We start from the raw sequence: 20,838 nt of genomic DNA, 5'->3' as shown, positions 1-20,838 counted from the left end.
CCGAATTTTTACATGGTCACTGTAGCACACCCTTAGGTATTGTACACATTAGGGATGGAAGGATGGAATGAAAGTATTTTTCTTATATATTTATGAAAATATTATAAAAACCTCAGTGAAGGACAAAACACAACAGTACATCCAGGAAAAACACTTGTTGTGTGCAGTATTTCATAGCATGAGCAGCTGTCTGGTTAGGGGGAGTCAGACTGGAGAGTATTGTAGGGGATGGGAGTGTCCATCTGATCATTTTGGTAGGGCAGCTGGGTTTCAATCAATATAAGGCTAATTCTTGAAATGCATGGGTCCTCTAAGATTTTGCCTGAGATAACTTCAGAGATCAAGGTCATAGAAGAGAAGCATATAATAATAACAAATAATACCTAGCTCTTATATACAGTGTTTTTCATCAATAGATCTCAAAACTCTTTACAAATGTGTTTAAAATTCCAAATTTGATTCTGTTCCTCCAAATTTGTTATTACAATATTTAGCCCTTATATAGAACCAGATTCTATCCTTCTTCTACTAAAACTATTTCATGCCACGCCCCCCCTTATAGTCTATCGCTTTTTTTTTTAATATGCAGTTTTGCTCTGAAAATTTATGTTAAATGGCTCAGGGGTGGGGGAAGCCTTCAAATTTATCATGCGTCTATGACTCCAGATCAAATGTGCTCAGCTTACCAATGAAAGGTGGGATCCAAAAGTCAAGATGGGCTCCTTCCACTTCCTGTATCTGCAGTAGTCATTCAGGTTATGATTTCACTGGGACTACTTGCAGAATATGATACTACTCAGTGTAAGCAAGAGAGGCAGCATCTAGCCCATAGTGATTTCATTATCAAACATGTTGCAAACATTAATTAATTAACAGAGCAAAGGCCAAATTTATTTAAACAGAGTGCTGTAGTGTGTAAGCTACCAAGTACAGCAATAGGAGCAACTAATGTGAATAATTTCATGGGGGGGGGAGGGCGGAAATGAAGGCACCTTTGGATAGAAAAACAATATTACAGAGTACATTAAAAGACAGGACACTCTAGCTGAACTTCTAGGTTCATTCTGTCTTCAAATGTCATATGATCCTGACAGTGTTCTCCTGCATATTATAATGAGATCTCCCTGACATCCTGCCCTAGGCCTACAAGCAGAGAATGCTACCAAAAAAAATGTCCAAATCTCTAAGATTGTCTTACCTTTGATTAGTCTCTCAGGTCTAGTACCTGGTAATGTCCACATTGCTTGAGCCAGGTGCCCAAAGACAGTGGCATCGAGAGTGGAAAGCTTCGGTCCCATGATGTACTTCTTGTCACCTGTAAATGGTAAAATGGTGAACAGTTATGGACCTGCAGGTACCTCCCCCAACTATAAATATGGATTGCATCTTTTAACATGTGTCTTACTGAAATTATTTGACTGGCAACCTGTATACTCCCCAAAAATATCCGGTTCTGGGATCTATGCTTTAGCAACTACATGTGGGCCAAATTTTGGCTTGGGCACAGAGAAGGTTCCAGGGATGGACTCCATTACTGCTATGTAATCCTGTGCAAATCAGTTGGCTAATTGATCTGTAGTGTTACAGAACCACCAGGCTGTCTGCTCCCCTTCTTTCTGCCATCTCCTGTGCACTGAGTAGCAGAACCCACCATGGCATGCAGAGAATACACACTGAGTGGGTTTTGCTGCATTCAGGGCCTTCTATGCTATCAGTAGTGGTTGAATGTATGATTTCCTCCTGTCAGGAAAAAATCAAAGCTGATCCATGATTAACATCTTTGCTGAAAGGATGCCCATGGCAGCCCATGGGTATCCTGCACTAGTCTTTCACCAGTGGAGATCTGGTTTCAGGTCCTTCCTCAGATTACAAGTGAAAAGGAGAGTGGGTGACTTCAACTGAGTACTTACTTAATATTTGTCCAAATCCAAACCATCACCCCATTTGGTATGATTGGCAACTTCTGCTCAAAAGAGGCCTAGTGCTGGAATAGTTAAGTGTATTGCAGTTCCAGGCTACTGCATGCCCCTGGATTGGTGAGGAAGTTTGCAAAATGCCTTCTCACACAAAACCAGGCTCTAGCCAGTACTGTTAGATCTCACAAACACCTCCCCATTTCAGCCATACGTTTTACGGCAATTTAAACGGCTTGGGAAAGGTACCAGAATGACAGTCCTGGAGTCTGAATTCTTCTGCTTATCCACAGATCAGGCACAACATGGGAAGGAGCAGTGGAAGCTTCCCTACACTGTCCCAGAAATGCCCTACAATCTGGACTTCAAATCCAGAGGGAGTATTAGGTTATTTTATTCTCAGTCCCACTCAATCACTTGGCCCTTCTGTTGAAATTGCCAACGATGGTGCAACAGTGTGATGGGGACACTAGTTCATTAGAAGGAAACTGAGATCACTAAGTCATTTTACCCAAGCCACTAAAGAGCAGTTCTATGTGGACTACTGGGGAGGTGCTGTAGTGCTCTGCGCCCTTCCCCAGGCTGTACCTAACTAACAGGAGCTAGCCCTAAGTAATGGCATTTTGTCATACATTTCTTTATGGAACTGAAATGACAGTCACATGTAAACATCATATTCCTTGAACTGTAAGGTCTGCAGGGCAGAACTGTCTTTTTTGTTCTGTTTGTACAGCGCCTAGCACAAAAGATCCTGGTCTATGACTGGGGCTCCTACATGCTACTACAATACAAATAAATAATTATAATCATAACACAGTAAGGTATGAAAGAAGATTCTTTTGAAAAGCAATTCAGAATCATCATGAGGAAAGGTACATCCAATACTGTATGGATCTGAATCATCCAAATCTATTCATCCCGCTTCTCAGTGATAGTCTTCCTCGGTTTGGTTTACATTGCTCTGGTTTGTTGGGGTTACTAACTTTAGGTTTATTAAACCACTTTAAGCAAAGCTGTACAGCAATGCAATGCAGTGTATTCCGAAGTACTACACACTCTACTACTCAAGCGTCCTTGTAGCACTCTACTACTCAAGCGTCATAGTAGCAATGCAGCTTTGTGAATAACAGAGAATGACAACTTCCTCTAAGAAGTCAAACAGAATATTAAAATTGAACACTTTTTCCCTGTAAAAAGGCCATTTACTACATAAGTCCATTGTCTAAATAGAACATTCAGGTAAACAATCCCTCTGGCAGCAGGAAATGCAGCAAATGTCTTTGTGGTAGTTACCTTGTGTCTAGTCTTGAACCATCTCATACAAATCTCAAAAGTCGTTCCCAACACCACAGTTACATACTTTGAGCTAAAATCCCATTTTACCTGCCAATGCCAGGAATTTAACACACTTTAACTGTGCTTCATTCTCAAGTCCAGAACAGTGTAATGCTGGGAAGTAGCACTCCATTTCAGGGTGGATTTTAAAAAATCAATTATTTTTAAAAATAATAAATTTTTAAAAAATCAGAATTTATTAATTTAAATTGAGTATTTTCATTTAAAAACATATTTTTATTTTAAAAAATAAATCTATTTAAAATTAAATTTGAAATTATGACAGCCTCACTTAAGGCCTAAGCTTACCATAATGTATTAAAATCATTTAAATTAAATACAAAATAATATTAAGCCAATGATGTTTGCTGCTGAGGTTTTAAAGAAAGTCATACCAGTGAATTAGTGAAAGTCACTAGCTAAGCACCCCAGCAGCCAGTGTTGCTGAAGTGCTAAGCCAGCTTTTTACAACAGTAGCCTCTTCTGCAGGTGCAGAGTGAATATTTTCTTCATTTCAATTTATTCAGCTAGTTCAGTTCAATGACAAATTCATTCAAATGTAAGAAAACAACAGGGAGTTGAAAAATCAGGAAAGCTTGTTTTCTTCTTCCAATCTATGAATAAAAACTAGATGTGAGAGGATGAGATCTACTAATTCTAAGGCTATGTCTATACTACAGACCTTACAGTGGCACAGCTGTACCACTTCAGCTGCGCTGCTGTAAGGTCTCCCATGTAGTTGCTCTATTCTGTCGGTAGAGACCTCTCCCGTCGGCATAATTAAACCACCCCTAAAAAGTGGCAGTAGCTATGTCAGTGGGAGAGCATCTCCTGCAAACACAGCGCTGTCCACACCGGCGCTTTTGTTGGTGAAACTTTTGTTGGTCAGGGTATGTTTTTTCACATCCCAGTCTGACAAAAGTTTTACTAACAAAAGTGCTAGTGTAGATGAACCCTGAAACCTTGAAGGACATTGTGACAAGAAACAATCAGTTCAATTCACTAACTATATATAATACTTGCTTTGCTTTGTTTACTAAATCAGTTAGTTTTAAATGCAAAACATATTGTAATAAACTTACTTGTTTTTTCTTAGGTAGTTATTTAACTAATAAAAACTATTAAATGTTGGTTTTGCACATTATTAATTTAATTCCAATTTCTGTCCAAATGCAGCTTGACACAAGTCACGAGTAAAAATTTCATCATCATCCAGTAAATAAGAAATGCACCATTCACTATTTTCTAACACGATCAGATGCAAAAATTAAGAATCTGAATAAATGTGTGTTAAGCTATATAATTTATTAAGTAAATATATACAGATATAGTACATCCTCTTTTGTTAACCAAAGAGAGTACCAAATTTAGTCTAAAGGCTATATTTAGTTGCAAATCAACATGTTTTAATGTAAAAAGTAACAGAGGGTCCTGTGGCACCTTTAAGACTAACAGAAGTATTGGGAGCATAAGCTTTCGTGGGTAAGAACCTCACTTCTTCAGATCAATGAGAATCAACCTTTCTTTAGGAAAATAACAAAAGTACAAATGCAAAACAAGGTGAGTTAAATCAAGGTTCCTGGTTGCTGGCTTAAATTATCCTTAAATCACTTTGATTTAAATCAGTCCACCTTGCTGCATGTAGATGTTGGTACAGCCAGGGAAGGTAGTGACTGTTATATTCGCCTACTCTCCTGCCAATGGCCTCATCTCACACCTGCAGCACTCCTAGCTGGGGGCGGGCAGACAGAAAATCTCAGCAGATCTCTTCAGACCGTTAAAGCATAATACCAGACATGTGAGAAGAGAAATGGGGTTCCCAACCTCATTCTTCTGAAATGTTGTTCTCAGATCCCTAAAAACAAATGCAAACAAGACTGTGACTATGACTACATGCCTTAAGAAGGGATTAAAAGGGAGTAAAAACACCCCCTGACACTTCTGCACGGGCTACTTGGACTCTGGATTCAGGTGTAAGCAGGCACTCCCAACATGCCATCATTACAGCAGAGCCATGAGGCAAGTCATCACTAAGGCTACAGCTACACTACAAGCTCAGGGGCAATTCACAGTTCACATACACATACTCAGGCTATGACACTGCGACTAGCCTGGGTATAAAATAGTGTAGCCACAGTAGCACAAGCAGCTGCAGCACAGCATAGCCATGCCAAGTACAAACCCACCTGAACCCCATGAGTACATCTTGGCACAGCTGAGCCATGCCAACATTGCCCATGCTATCACAGCTACACTACAATTTATATTCACGCTAGCTTTCATCAAGCTAGCTCGGGGATCAGCAACCTTTGGCACGCAGCCTGCCAGGGAAAGCACCCTGGCGGGCTGGGCTGGTTTGTTTACCTGCTGCATCCGCAGGTTCGGCCAATCGCGGCTCCCACATCCCTCGGCCCGCGCTGCTTCCCGCAGCCCTCATTGGCCTGGAGTGGCCAAACCTGCGGATGCGGCAGGTAAACAAACTGACCCAGCCCACCAGGGTGCTTACCCTGGCGGGCCGCGGGCCAAACATTGCCGATCCTTGATCTAGCCCCAAGAGATGTTAAGAATTCTGATTCTTGACCCTCAGAATTTCCCTGAGAACTTCTCCTTTAAGATTTTAGATAATTAAAAAGAAGAGAAACAGAATTCTCCACAGGGATTAGGACAAGTGCAATAAAAGGAGAGACCACCCTGTCCCACAAAGGTAATTTAAATTGCATCTTTCAGAGTGCTCACCTCCCGTAATCACCAGTGCACTTACTTCACTGTTGCCCCATAAGCATGAGATGAACTCCCTGTGCTGACTCAAAGCCAGTGCCCTCAAGTCCCTACTCAGAATCCACCTCGGCCATGATGCCTGTGGTAAACTGCTAGCTGAGAACAGCTGAGTGGCCAGTTAACAGATTCATTAAAATCTCTTGCTCATTTGCAACTGTAAAAGAAATCACAGAAATCTACTGAAGTCCCTGTATGGATACCACCATTGATCTCTCTATGCTTCAGTTCCCCATCTGTAAAATGGGACTAATATTATTTCCTTATTTTTCCCAGCGTTTTGTGAGGATACAGTCATTAAAAATCAGTGCTAAGATAGTTTGATAATGTGGGCCATTTAAATACCTAAGATATATAGACAATACAGCAGAGTACAAACTACACCACCTTTCTGATAAAGGTAGAATCTCTGGCAGTAATCTGTGTGGAAGGACTTTCTAAAAACTGCAGAAGAAAATTCTGATAAGAAAAATTGACTAAAAAGCTCTTAGCCCACATCTTAATGTGGTGTAAATTGATCTCTCTCTGTTGATTTACACCCGTTGACGATCTGGTTCTTGGTGTCCAAAGTTAAGCATGAACTGTTATGTTTACTAATCCGCAATTTTGCCAGGTCTTCTGGGATAGCTTGAGTCTGAAAGGGGCTATACAAAATTCTACTTCTACCCTATTCTATGCATGCACTTACTGACACCATATACATGCTGATGTCTGCTTCAGAACGTTGCGATATTACTCTACCACTAGGTGAGGAGAAAAGCTCAGCTTCAAACCAAGCAAGGTAAATATTTCCACTCCTTCCACACAGAGAGACTGTCAAGTATCAGAGGGGTAGCCGTGTTAGTCTGAATCTGTAAAAAGTAACAGAGGGTCCTGTGGCACCTATAAGACTAACAGAAGTATAGGGAGCATAAGCTTTCGTGGGTAAGAACCTCACTTCTTCAGATGCAAGTGATGACGATAGCTGGGAGTCCCGGACCCTTTAAATCACTGCCGGAGCCCCATGGTAGCAGTAGCTGCGGCAGCAGCTGGGAGCTCCAGGCCCTTTAAATCGCCGCCGGAGCCCTGGGGCTCCTGGCCACTGTATCTGCCCCAGGGCTCCGGCAGCAGGGCTCTGGCAGTGATTTAAAGGGCCAGGGGCTCCAGCCACTGCCCAGAGCTCAGGGCCCTTTTAAATTGCCCCCCCGGGGAAGCTGCCCCCTGCCTGTACGGTCGGCTTTGTACTGGCTCTTGCCGGTACGCTGGACCAGACCAGACCAGCTTACTTTCACCTCTGGTTAGACTGCAACCCTCATGGACACCCCTCACCCCAGGAATCAGCAGGAGGCCAGAACCCTTTGTGCTGGGGCCCTATGATTTCACAGGAGCTCTGGATCCTCAGAACTGTCTCCCCACACACAGTCCCTAGCAACAACTGCCCCTTAAAGGAGGATCTCCATTACAAAGTGGACCAACAGAATGTAAATGTCTCTTCCATGTGGGACAGTACACCAAGAACCTTTTTCAGAGCCTGGGGGCAGATGCTGCTGGGGAGACAGCTGAGCCTCCCTTCACATAGGAGGGTTATAAGCCACAATGTAGGGGGTCTCCTCTGTGTATAGATGCAGACACAATCAGCCTCCAAGACTGGATTTTCCAAAGGAACCTAAGGGAGTTAGGTACCCAGCAGCTGTCATTGAATTTCCTGGGAGCTGGACATCTAACTCCAATATGCACCTTTAAAAATCCCAGCCTAGGTGATTATGTTAAGATATCCACCCACTAAGGAGAACTCTTGCAGCAGTGCTATTTATCTGTCTAGGTGCCTACTTGGCTCCCAGTGCTGTAGTGCCTGAATGACACTTGTATCAGCTGAAAAAAAATTAAGCCTAGATAGGGTTTGTCAATCATAGGGAGAATCGTTTTGTAAAGACAAAGGACCAGATTCTGACACCCTATCGTTGACCAGGGCCACAAATAACTGCATTAAAATTAGCGGGACTAACACCTGGGAGCAAGGTACTATTCAACAAGACAAATGGGGGCCAAAATTTGACCCAGTGATATTAGACCATTCCAATTAAGTATTTTATGTTGCTCTTTAACTACTATGTAAATTTCTGTGTTTCTCTGTGTGACACTGTATGGAATATGGGAGACACTTTATGATATTGTTGATACCAATATTATAAAAGTGCAATAAATCTTACCAGATATACCACGTAAGGTATCCATGGAAAAGTTACATTTCACTAAATATGATAATCTTGTTTATATGTTTGTATCACTTTTGTATTGTGAGTTATAGATATGTAGGGTATATCTGTGTTTCCAAACTTGTGCTGTGTTTCTGGGTGACACCCCTAGACAAATTGGCATCAGCACTACCTAGCTTGTTCGATGGCCCATCAGCTGTACAATGAACCCATTGAAAGGCCAGGGACTACACCTTATAAGTCAGCAAGGCATGTGGTATGCGTGTGAGCAGAGAACTCTGAAGCTTTTCCATGCCATGTGCTGTGAAACTTGTGTTTGGGACACAGGAAGTACAAGCCACATGGCAAAAGGAATATAAAGGGCAGCTGCATCATCTCCATTTTGTCTTCATTCCTGCTTCTTACCTCTCAAGTAACTTTGCAACAAACTGAAGCTCTGAACAAAGGACAGACAGACCCTTCCAAGCTGTGGATGTATTCCAGAGGGACTTTCAAGCCAGCAAACTCACCAATACTGCTAAGAACCTGATACTGTATATAGACTGCGAAGTCTCTGAATATATCTGAGTGCTTTATCATTTAACAACTCTCTTCTTGTTCTTTCTTTTTTCATTAAACCTTTAGTTTGAGACACTACACAATTAGTTGGCAGTGTGGTATTTTGGATAAGATCCAAACTAATATTGACCTGGTAACGTGGCTGACTCTTTGGGGTCAGAAGAACATTGTGTATAGTGAGCAGAGTTTTTAAATAACTTCTCACTGTACTGGACCTATATGCTGATTGGGAGCCAGAGAAGTGGAATGCAATAAAGGGGGCTGTGTAATTTCTTTTTTTATTTTTTTTTCTTCTTGATAATGTGTGGGGGATCAGAGGTACAGTTTGTGACTCGTTGGTGAGTTTAACTTCAGTGTTAACCTCCAGTTTTGGGAATATCTGCTCTCCCTTTTGCAGCCTGCCCTGACTTTGGCATTTTCAGTGAGGGCTGCCATAGGCACCCTGGGTCACACTATGTTCATTATTAAGTATACAAATTTCATGCAGACCACCAGTGTCCTAAAAACATTCAGCATGTTCTGCTATTATGCTGTTAAACTGACACTTTAACAAAACAAACCAAAAAGGTGATCAACCAGTTATAGGAGAAAAGATTAGATCACAAATAGAGTTTTCTGACTGGCTACCCAGATGTCATCATAATGTCAAGCTTTGACTGTTTTTTATTTATAAATTCATTTTGCCTCATTTTTATTTATAAATAAACTTTTACAACAAGATATTTGACACTGCACTTTCAAGGATTATTGTGCTTCTTAAGCAGCTATTCACATGCACTTCTGACTGATGCCTTACTTATTACATTACCCAAGATCTGCAATAATAAGCTAGGAGAAGTGTCTGTAAAGTCTTATTGCTTGATTATGGGTCTGATTTCAAACTATATACACTAGGAAATAAGGACTAGCACTTAATTCAGCACACTGTGTCTAGGCATATTATAAAATGTATCATTCTCAGATATATGACAAGACAATGTGGAAAGTAAAGCCATTCCATTGCAGAGAATGACCCAACAGCATTTTGAAACTGGGGGAAATGGAGGGAGACACTGCTTTATTTTATAAAACCACAAAACTGCTAAACAAATTAAAGCCATTTTAGGAAAAATAAATGAATCCTAGCAACTAGTTCACAAAGAGCCCAATGATACTAACCCAAGTCCTCTGCTAGCCACCGAACCATCTTTCCTCTACTTACAAATAATGAATTCATTCCCAGAAAGTTGGGATGAGTTTACAACTGATTAGCTACCCAACAAGGGCTAAATTCAAAATGGATAGTTCAACCAATTCTAATTTACTTATTAATTTAATTTACATGTGGCCTGATTTTCAGAAGTGCAGCTGTCTTCAATATCAGCTGCTAGAGATGTGAATCTCTGCAAATAAGGCCAGATGTATCTTTACATAGTGGTCCAGCTGTTGGAAGGAATGCAGAATATTGTAGGAGATCCCTGTTGATCACTTGACTTTCCAATTAGTGCCAGTCCCACAGAAGTACTGAACACACATCTGCTAAGATCTCCTCTCAACACACTCTTTGGAAAGAAGTAATATTGCCACTACTACACCCTGAGAAGCACAGTTTGGAAGACATATGGTGGAGGTCTCAAATAGCCAGTAGGAAAAATTGTAGATGATAATTTTTCTAACACCAAACGTATTGCATCCAATATAAGGTAACTATTTTGGACTTCTTTATGATAAATTAATCACTGGACTGGAAGTTTGCGGTTGCTTAGGAACCAGTGATGATGGTCTGATTGCATTCAATATTGGCAAACAGAGGACAGTTCCAACCAGAAATACACACACTCATGATGCTTCAAAAGGAAAATTTGGGCAAAAATGACTGAGAGAACAAATTTAGACAGAAATGTGAATGAAAATTGGGAACTCTTTAAGATGAGTTTGTCAGATGGCCAAAAAGTCATAATTCCAAAATCAAGAAAGAGGAAAACTTTGTCTACAAGCCCAACCTGGTTAAATGACAAAGTGAAGGCTGCAATTAGAAATAAAAAAAAACAAAATATAACAAATGGGGAAAGAGAAGAAAGATAGCATCAATATGAATCAGAAGTTATAGGGTGCAGAATAATGATAAGGGAACCCAAAGACAACAGGGAAAATCCAGGGCTGGCAGGACAAAAGCCAAAAAAAGGGAGTTTAAGTATATTAGGAACAAAAGAAATCCTAATAATGGTATAGACCCATTGCTATATGGAAAGGGTAAGATTGTTAATAATGACACAGAACAGGCAGAAATGATCAATAAATATTTTTGTTCTATATTTGGAAAGAAGGAGGATGATATACTAATGACAATGATGAAGAACCTTCCAGGCCATTATCAGCTAAGGAGTAGAGCTGGTCAGCACAATTCTAGCAAAACAATCCCTCCTCAGAATTTGCCTATGCAACAAAATTGGAACTTTTCCAGAGACAGTCTAATTTTGCCAAAGTTCTGATGGAACTCAGCCAAAGAATGAAACCAAATTTCCCGATCAGAATTAAACCAAATTTCAAAATATTGAAATCCTCTTCAAAACAGAATTCTTTTTTCCACACATCTCTAGTGAAGAGGATGTTAGACAACCTCTACTAGGGATAAAAGTTTTAAAATTAGCAGGCCCTAGATAACCATGCACCCAAGTGTCCTAAAGGAGCTAGCTGAGAAGATCTCTAGACCGCTGATGTTAATTTTTAATAAATATTGGAATAATATTGCTAATAATGTGCCAATATTCAAAAAAGGCAAACAGGATGATCCAGGTAACCAGATGTTGGATAGCCTAACATACATCCCAGGCAAAACAATAGAAAAGCTGATATGGGATTCAATTGAAAAAGAATTAAAATATATGAATATAATTAATACTAGTCAACGGGGTTTATGAAAAATAGCCCTGATTTCATTCTTTGATGAGACTGCAAGTTTGGTTGCTAAAGATAACTGCAATAAAGTTATCTAATATAGTTGCATGCTTATATCAATATAGATATAGTAGTAGTTATATAAAATTAGTTTAAACTACTGTAAAACATTGGGCTTAGTACTACCTGACATTCTGATTAAAAATTAGCATTATGTAATATCAAGAAAACAAACATTAAGCAGATTAAGAACTAGCTAACTGGCAGATCTCAAAAAGTAGTCATCAAAGGGAAATAATTATTGAAGAGGGGTATTTCTAGTGGGGTTCTTCAGAGATTGGGATTAAGTCCAATGCTATTCAACATTTTAATCAATGACCTGGAAGTAAATATCAAATCACTGTTGATAAAATCTGTAGATGATAAAGATTGGAGGAGTGATAATAATGATGAGGATAGGGCAGTCATACAGAGCGACGTGGATCACTTGGGCCCATTCAAACAAAATACACTTTAAAACAGACAAATGAAAAGTTGTACATCTAGGTACTATGGTGATCACCTGTACTACATTAGGCAGGACAGTCCTGAAATGCAGAGTTCAAGTCCCAGTCCCGGGCTGAATGACTCTAGGACAATGTTTGTCCCGGATTACCTGTGGCACTGTTCCATGGCTGCCCAAAGCTCAGGGGCAGTGCCAGCCTCTTCCTGGAGGGGGAGCTGAGGTGGGCCTTAGCCCCCCATCGCCACGAGGCCCTACTAAGTACAAGGAATGATCATAGCCCAGGGCAGGTGAAGGGTCCAGGGCTCCCCACAGTGGTCTGGGCTCCCTGGGCTGCTCTTACCACAGCCCAGCTCAGGGTTCTGGCCTGGCCAGGGGGTAAGGCCTCAGGGCAAAGAGAAGAAGCAGAGGGTGAGGCTTTGGAGAAGAGGAGGAGCAGGGGGCGGGGCATCAGGGATGAGGAGGAGCAGGGGTGTGGCCACAACGGGGGCGAGGCGCCTGCATGTGTCCCACTTCTGCCTTTTGAAAAGGTGGTCACCCTCCTAGGTACAAGGCATGCAGGCCATACCTACAGAATGGGGACTGTATCCTGAAAGCAGAGTATCTGAGAAGGATTTATGGGTTAGAATAGCTGGTGTGCTGAAACCACAGCCTACTATGCCAGCCAATATTCTCTCTGTTTCCTTGTACTTCCTTGCTGGTCAGTCTATATCCATCTGTTGTTTCTTGTCTTACTCTTAGATTATAACCTTTTGGGGCAAGAACCATCTTTGTTCTCTGTTTGTACAGTGCCTAACACAATAGGGTCCTGTTCCATGACTGGGGCTCCTAGGCACTATGATCATTCAAATAAATAAAATAATAATAATAAATAGCATGCACTCCCAATACGATGGTATGGCAAAAAGGGTGAATGTGATCCTTCCATGTATAAACAAGGGAGCAGTGAGTAGAAGTAGGGGCACTGGTGAGAATGGAATACTGCATACAATTCTATTTTTAAAAGAATGTTGTACAATTGTAGAGGATGCAGAAAAGAGCCATAAAAATGATTTGAGGGCTGCAGAAAATAGCAGTGAGAGACTTAAGAAGATCAAAAAGATTGAAAGGTGACTTGATTACACAGTTTAAGTACCTTTATGGGGAGAAAATACCATGTACTAAAGGGCTCAAATCTAGTAGAGAAAGCCATAATGGAAACCAATGGCTAGAAACTGAAGCCAGACAAATTCAAGTCACAAATTAGGCACCAATTTTTAACAGTGAAGTGGATTAATCACTGGAACAAACTACAAAGGAAAGTGGTGGATTCTTGATGTTTATAAATCAAAACTGGGTACATTTCTGGAAAATATGCTTTAGTCACACACAAGTTATTGGGCTCGCTACAGGGGTGAAATTTAGTAGCCTGCAATTTACAGGTTAGATTAGATAACCTAATGGTCTCTTCTGGCCTTAAACTCTATGAATCTCACTGTGAGGGTACGTCTATACTTACCTCCGGGTCCAGCGGTAAGCAATCGATCTTCTGGGATTGATCCCGGAAGTGCTCGCCGTCAACGCCGGTACTCCTGCTCTGCGAGAGGAGTACGCGGAGTCGATGGGGGAGCCTGCCTGCCGCGTCTGGACCCGCGGTAAGTTCAAACTAAGATAGTTCGACTTCAGCTATGTGAATAACGTAGCTGAAGTTGCGTATCTTAGTTCGAAGTGGGGGGTTAGTGTGGACCAGCCCTGAATCCCAGAGAAAGAATGATGTAGCTGAAGCTAGCAAAGAGCTAGAAAAGGTGTTATGAAAAACAGAATCAAGAGTGGAAAAAGCATTGTTAACAAATAAAAGATGTGCATTTAATAAATTCCTCGTATATCAACATTGCTTCAACAGGATTTCATCCTACACAGCTAGGCATGAGCTAACTTAGTCAAGTTTTACCCCTTTAACTTTACCATACATGTATGAAACAGAGGAAAGATTAGAGGACAGTGGGAAAGGATAAGATTAAGGAACTAAAATTCTTCTTTTCTACTACAGAGTATCACTCCTGCTATATCAAGCAGTCAGCTGAACAGTATTCCTTGGGGGATGGGTTGGGGAAGGGAGCACAGATGGGTGGCATAGACTAGCTCTTTTGAAGGAGGAAACCAAAAAACTTTTAAGGTGGTTACTAATTTGGTTAAGTTTTGTCACTAAAGGTCCACCTGCTGCAACGAACAATCCTACACCATCACTTCTGACAGTACAAACCAATGTCTCACCAGCAGCTCAACCCCCAGTTTAAATGCCAACCGAATAACAGTTATAACTTGTTAGTAAACAGCTCGCTCAAAGAGTGTTAATGTTAATCAAATTCTCAACTCATCAAAACAACTATAATACCTTCAAGTGATTTTCAAACACCAGCTTTACAAATACTTGCTGTTAAAAAGCCCTGGGCCAATTTCTGCCCTCACACACACACAAAAACAATTCCCAGTGAAGATAAAAGGAGATGAGTGTATGCCTCTGGTGGCAGAATTTGGCAATATACATGTACAATGGCAGCAAGAAAAAAAGTGACATCCCCTTAACTAGGAAGACAGACATGGAATGATAGTGCCATGATAGGCTGTACATATAGTTTGGAAACAAAAGTAATGTTTAAACAGTCTGGCAGAGAGCATTACCAGTAAATCTAATCATGCAAAAAGTGACTGTGCAGAATATAATGGGTTGTACATTACCCAAGAGACCTGCTAGTGACCGCATGTCTTTCTCCATCAGCTTGTATATCTCTTCCTCCGAGAAGCGGCCGATGCCATGACCGTACATTTCTCGTTTCACAATTCCTTTTGTTAGGTGGCACAGAATCCACTTCAGCAGGTCACTAAAGGGGCCACTGCACAAAAGCATCTTCTGGGTCTCGTGGAGATTGTCCACCCATTGGCAATAAGCTAATGTCCTAGAATGTGGTGAAAACAAGTTACAACTGTGCAACACATTGACCCCCCCAACACCTCTACAAAGTAGCCTGCAAAAGGGTTTGATGAAGAGCTTGCGTAAGTCTTGAGGCCCTGAGGATTATTGGCCTGATGGAAAGCTAGCTCTGTGGTAAAATATACATCTTGGTATGAATGTGGAATATCACCCAGAATACTAAATGTTGGCCTTCATTCTGAAGCACTTGTTCACACTGCATAGCACTTAGTTATGCAAGTAGTCCCACTGAGATCATTGAAATTCAGGGGAGTAAGTACTACTCAACAGAAATAAGGGTTGCAGATCCGGGCCTTAGATTATCACAGCAAAGTGTTGTGCAAACCAGATCTGGTATTAATAAAAGACTGATACACATTAGACAAACCTTTCCTACCTATCCATTCCCTTTGGCTTATGCTTTATTTATACTTTGTCTAAGAAGTAATTCTATGCACTGCTGAAGCCTGACAAATGAATCATTTTGCTGCAATATGATGATTCTTGTAATAGGTATTTGTTTCAGAGGCCTCCACTCTCCCCTGAAATGTATTACGGTTTATGGTTTAAATAGAAAAATAATTCATTTAAGAGATTTATGCTTTGTCAGATTGGTTTTATTTTGTATTTTATCCTCCCATGAAGTGAAGGTTTACCCTGAATGAGATATTTTTTCAAAGGGACTTTGCTGTATTTCAATCTATATGTTTGGTTGGTTGAATGGAAGATGTATTCTTTTTAAAGGAGTCTTTATTAAATTTGCTTTGCCAGTCAAAAATCTCCGAGTTCTCACTTGAATTGCTGGTCTTTATTACTGTTCCAACAGGTTAAAGAGAATTTCAGTTTTTTGCTGAAGAAGCTTGAGAGAAAAGGAACAATTAATTTGGAAAGTGACAGTCGTAAGTAATATTGAACAGTTCCCCTCTCCCATTGAAGGCAATAGGAATATTGTCACCAACTTCAGTGGGAGCAGGAGCAGGGAGTTTAAAAGAGTTATCCATCAGAGGAGGAGGCGGGAAGAGCAGATGCAACCTTAGGTGTCTGGGAAATGCAGGGTGTTTATGACAATATGTGATGGGTATTCTGAGTAATTTCCAAACTGGAAAATATAAAATCAGCTTAAACATTTGTGGTCATGTTGGAAGCTGGTTGATGGAGACACAACAGCCTCGTACAGTTAGTTAGAAACATTGAAATATCACATAGTGTAGAATACTGTCTATTGGTTAACTGTTCCACTGTACTGGGATTTTCCAGCAAAAGTCACCAAAACCCAATTTTTTCTGTTCTGAACATGACTTCAGTTTATCATTGTACATAGTTCTAAGCCTATGGGATTTCCTCATTGTACATACTGATCAACTAATACAAGAGAGAGAATGAGCAAAATCCTTTTGGGCACTCCTATACATTTTCTTTCATATCATCACAAATTTCTGCAACCCAGACAGAAGCAGAGTTCATTATTCCCCTGACACTACACCTACTTTCTCACTAGGGTCCATTTCTAATCTCTTTAGGAAACAGCTCACAAATTCTTCATTTTAATGACTCTATTAACATGTAGTAAAAAGTCACCAAGGATATTTCTTGCTACGAGTAAACGGAGGATATTTGGCTTAATAGCCAAGCAATTTGTAATAAAAGCCCAAGTTATACAATACTCTCAGAACTGAGCACCCAGAGACACTTTCAATTAATCAAATTAAAATTAATTCAGTGAATTAATATTTATATTTAAGTATTCTGAGAGCTGGTGTACTAAAGGCAAGGCAAGTTTTTTAATTTGAAATTGATTTAAGTAAATCAGTTTAAAAAAACAAGGTGGGTGAGGTAATATCTTCTATTGGGCCAACTTCTGTTGGCAAGAGAGACAAGCATCTGAGACACACAGAACTCTTCTTCAGGTCTGGGAAAGGTACTAAGAGTGTCACAGCTAAATACAAGATCAAATAGATAGTTTAGCATCAGTAATTAGTACATATTCTAAGGGACCATCCCAGGTGACCCATTAATACCTGTAGTCATAGGACAAAAAGGGAGGTTAGTGGGTTATAGATTGTTGAAATGGGCCATAAATCCAGTATCTTTATTGAGACCGTGATTTTTAGTGTCTAGCAAAGATATGAATTTAAGCTCCCAGGATTGTCTTTTGAAAGTGTTCTGCAAGTTTCCTTTTAGGATGAGGACTGAGAAGTCAGATATAGAGGGATTGCTCTGTGAAAAGCATTCACCAATAGGTGATATGATGTTTTTGTCTTTTACCATTTTCCTGTGCGAGTTCATTCGAGAACATAGTGATTGTCTGGTTTCACCCACATAGTTGTTATTGGGGCATTCAGTGCACTGGATGAGGTACACCACATGTTGTGATAGACATGTGTAGGATCCATGGATCTTGAAAGATGTGTTGTGGGGGCGTGTTGATCATTGTAGTAGTGGAGATATGTCTGCAGATTTTGCATCTGGTGTTCTGGCAGGATCTGGTGCCACTTTGAGTTGGTGTGTCCTGGTCTGTGTGGAGTTTGCTTCTGATTATGAGCTGGGAAGATTGGGGGGTTGTTTGAAGGCCAGAATAGGGGATTCAAGAAAGATTTATTTCAGGGTGGGGTTCCCATTGAGTATGGTTTGTAGTTGTTGGATGATACCCCATATGGGCTCCAGTGTGGGGTGGTAGGTGACAAATAGGAGTGTGTGGTTGAAGGGAGTCTTATTGCTGTATTGAAGCAGGTTCACTCAGGGTGTTTGGGTGGCCTGTTCCAGGATGTGATCTACTTCTCTGGTGGAGTGTCCTTGTTTGGTGAAGGCAGTTTTGTGTGTGTTAAAGTATATATCCCAGACTTTCTCCTCAGAGCATATTCTGTGGTACCTGAGTGTCTGACTGTAGATAATAGGATTTCTTGGTGTGTTTGAGGTGGTCACTGGATCTATGAAGGCAGATGTGATGATCCATAGGTTTCTTATATATAGTTGTTTGTAAGATTCCATTGCTGAAGCTGATTGTGGTATCCAGGAAGTTGATGCTTGTGTGGAAGTGTTCGCAAGAGAGTTTAATGGATGGGTGGTGGTTGCTGAAGTTGTGGTGTAAATATATGAGGGAGTTTAAGTCATCTGTCCAGAGTCCCTAAAATCTAACCACAATAATGATCAAACCATCAGACAAAGGGGGTGCCATCATAGTCCTCAACCGTGATGACTATGTTAACAAGGCCAACTGACAACTCTCTGACACTACCTATTATAAGGAACTCAAAGAAGACCTCTACAACATAGTTTACCCAGGAATGTAAGGATATCATCAAATCCTTTCCCAAACAAATCCAAGAGAAACTCTACAAACTCATCCCCCACGAACCCAAACCAGGGACCTTCTACATGCTTCCCAAGATACACAAACAAGGAACCCAGGCAGACCTATCTGGCCACAGCACTCTTACTGAAGGAATATTGGGACTCATAGAAACCATCCTCAACCGACTCACCACACAAAGGGACAGCTTCCTCCAGGACACAACTGACTTCCTCCACAAACTCCACAACATTAACAATCTCCCTCAGCACATCCTCTTTGTCACCATAGATGTCACCTCCCTATACACCAATATCCCTCACAATGACAGCATAGCTGCCTGCCTCAAATATTTACAAAACAAATGACAACCCTCAGATATCCACCCCAAACACATTGCTAAACTCATCCATTTCATCCTCACCCATAACCATTTTTCATTCAACAACAAACACTTTGTCCAAACCATGGGAAAAACCAGAGGTACTAGAGTGGCTCCCCAATACGCCAACCTCTTCATGGGCCACTTGGAGAAGAATTTTGGGACAAATGCACCAATGATATACCTGAGATACATCAATGATATTTTCATCCTCTGGACAAATGACTTAAACTCCCTCATAGATTTCCATCACAACTTCAACACCCAACACCTGTCCATTAAACTCTCACTGGAACTAAATATTTCCCTGAGTCTCACTTACTGATTGTGGAGCAGTACTAAGAACTGGTTGGTTCACGAAAGGACAAACACAATATAAAGATTGCCGATATGGATATTAATCAGGTGAAAGTACAATGGGGGTGGACCCAGATGATCCATTAAAGGCCTAATTTTCATGAACAGCCTCAGACTCTTTGTGACACTTTGTATGGATGCTTTGGGGGATCAGGTGCCCCAAAACTCAAATTTGGGCCTGCAAAGGAGGTAACTAAACAGCCAACTACCTGATCTGTTCACACAAAGCCATGATTTGAGCACGCAGAAATGTGTGTGCCAACAAATTTAGAGGCTGGGTTAAGGCAACTGAAAATTGGCCCTACCCAGAGTCTTATCAAAGTATGTTATTGTTACATAGCTTGATAAACTGATTTATCTGTACTTACTACCAATACCTATTCATTGTATATCTGTAATATTAGAATGGTGAAACTTGCTTAAAGCTGAGCACTAATTCACACTTCATGTTAGCAAACACATCTGTTGCACTAAGACGGGCCTCAGCTCACACTGTCACTCAAGCTGACTATTTCATTGACTCCTAATAGGCCTGTGGGCCAATCATAAGAACTACCAGGGATCAACAGTGGATGTCCGGAAGATCCAGAACAGAGTCATTAAGGAGAGTCCTGGGAGCAATCATACCACTCTAGCTCAAGGCCGGTTCCTCCCCCCACCCCAGGCATGAGTCGCTTTATAAAAGGCCTCTCTGAACTCCGGACCTTTAGGAAACACTGTAAGATGATCTATTTTCTCAGGCATAGGGAGAGGGGTGAGTAGTGTCATCAGCTGGTTGTTTATTTGGTTACATGGGTCTAGGCTGATATACACTGGTGTTAAGTATGTGTGTGATCTGTGTATTTTTGAAAACTTACTAGTGCCTCAGATAGGCACTCCTGTACAAATCTTTGGATTATTATTTCATTTATGTTCTTTGAATAGGCATGGTCCCAGGAACTAGCATATCTGAAACAAAGACATAGGTAATTACTTTAGTCTAAATACATAAGTTAGGAATGGGAGCAGGTAGAGAGAGTCACCAGAAGTGGCTAGCTTGCATCGCCCCCTTACTGTTGGAAACTAATTGAGAACTTATGCAAAGCAAGAGATAGGTATTCACAAAGGTGAAGTAAGGGGGTGGCTCATTAGCATATAGAAAGTAGGAGACCATTAGGGACAGATCCTCAGCTGGTGTACATCACTGATGCTCAAGGTGCTTCGATGGAACTATGATAGCTTGCACCAGTTGAGGATCTGATCCTTAGATTTTGTCTAGTTTAGGCAAATAGTTGAGATCATTCTGGGTAAACAAGCACATTCCTAACGTATTAACCAACCCCAACCTAATCTCAACCTCTCTTCCTAATCTAGATTATCCCTTAGAAAGCAGCAAGGAGACAGATTCCATTTTGAAGAGACAAAAGACTTCTCCTGTAGACCGAGCAGAAACCATAACATCTATGTTGGTAATTCATAGCTAAAATTTCTGAATGCCATGAATAATATTCCTTTCCTTTCCCTTAATTAGGAACCTTTGCAAGACCCCCAGAGAACAGACTGTGTAAAGAAGCTAACGTATAATTTCCTAGTTTCTGACTGTTTTCTCTGCTGTACCATAACTTTAAGGTAACTTTTGTTTCTCCGAATCTGGATTGACATTGACTATTCTAGCAGGGGACATATCAACGGACTGAGACCATTTTTGAAGCCCAACTTAAATCTC

At 40.8% G+C, this 20,838-nt stretch overlaps 1 protein-coding gene across 1 annotated transcript in view; it reads right to left on the bottom strand.

Moving 5' to 3' along the window:
• FAXC (failed axon connections homolog, metaxin like GST domain containing) overlaps positions 1–20,838 on the bottom strand; it is a 43,240-nt gene that overhangs the window by 5,075 nt on the left and 17,327 nt on the right. Inside the window, exons 4-5 of the mRNA XM_034765997.1 lie at positions 14,874–15,091; positions 1,199–1,315 (exon numbers count right to left, since the gene is read on the bottom strand). Of these exons, the coding sequence (XP_034621888.1) occupies positions 1,199–1,315; positions 14,874–15,091 (335 nt within the window). The remainder of the gene's footprint in view (positions 1–1,198; positions 1,316–14,873; positions 15,092–20,838) is intronic.

This window comes from Trachemys scripta, chromosome 3 (genome assembly GCF_013100865.1).
Source record: "Trachemys scripta elegans isolate TJP31775 chromosome 3, CAS_Tse_1.0, whole genome shotgun sequence".
NCBI classification, from domain to species: domain Eukaryota; kingdom Metazoa; phylum Chordata; order Testudines; family Emydidae; genus Trachemys; species Trachemys scripta.
This window is presented reverse-complemented; position numbering and strand designations above follow the sequence as displayed.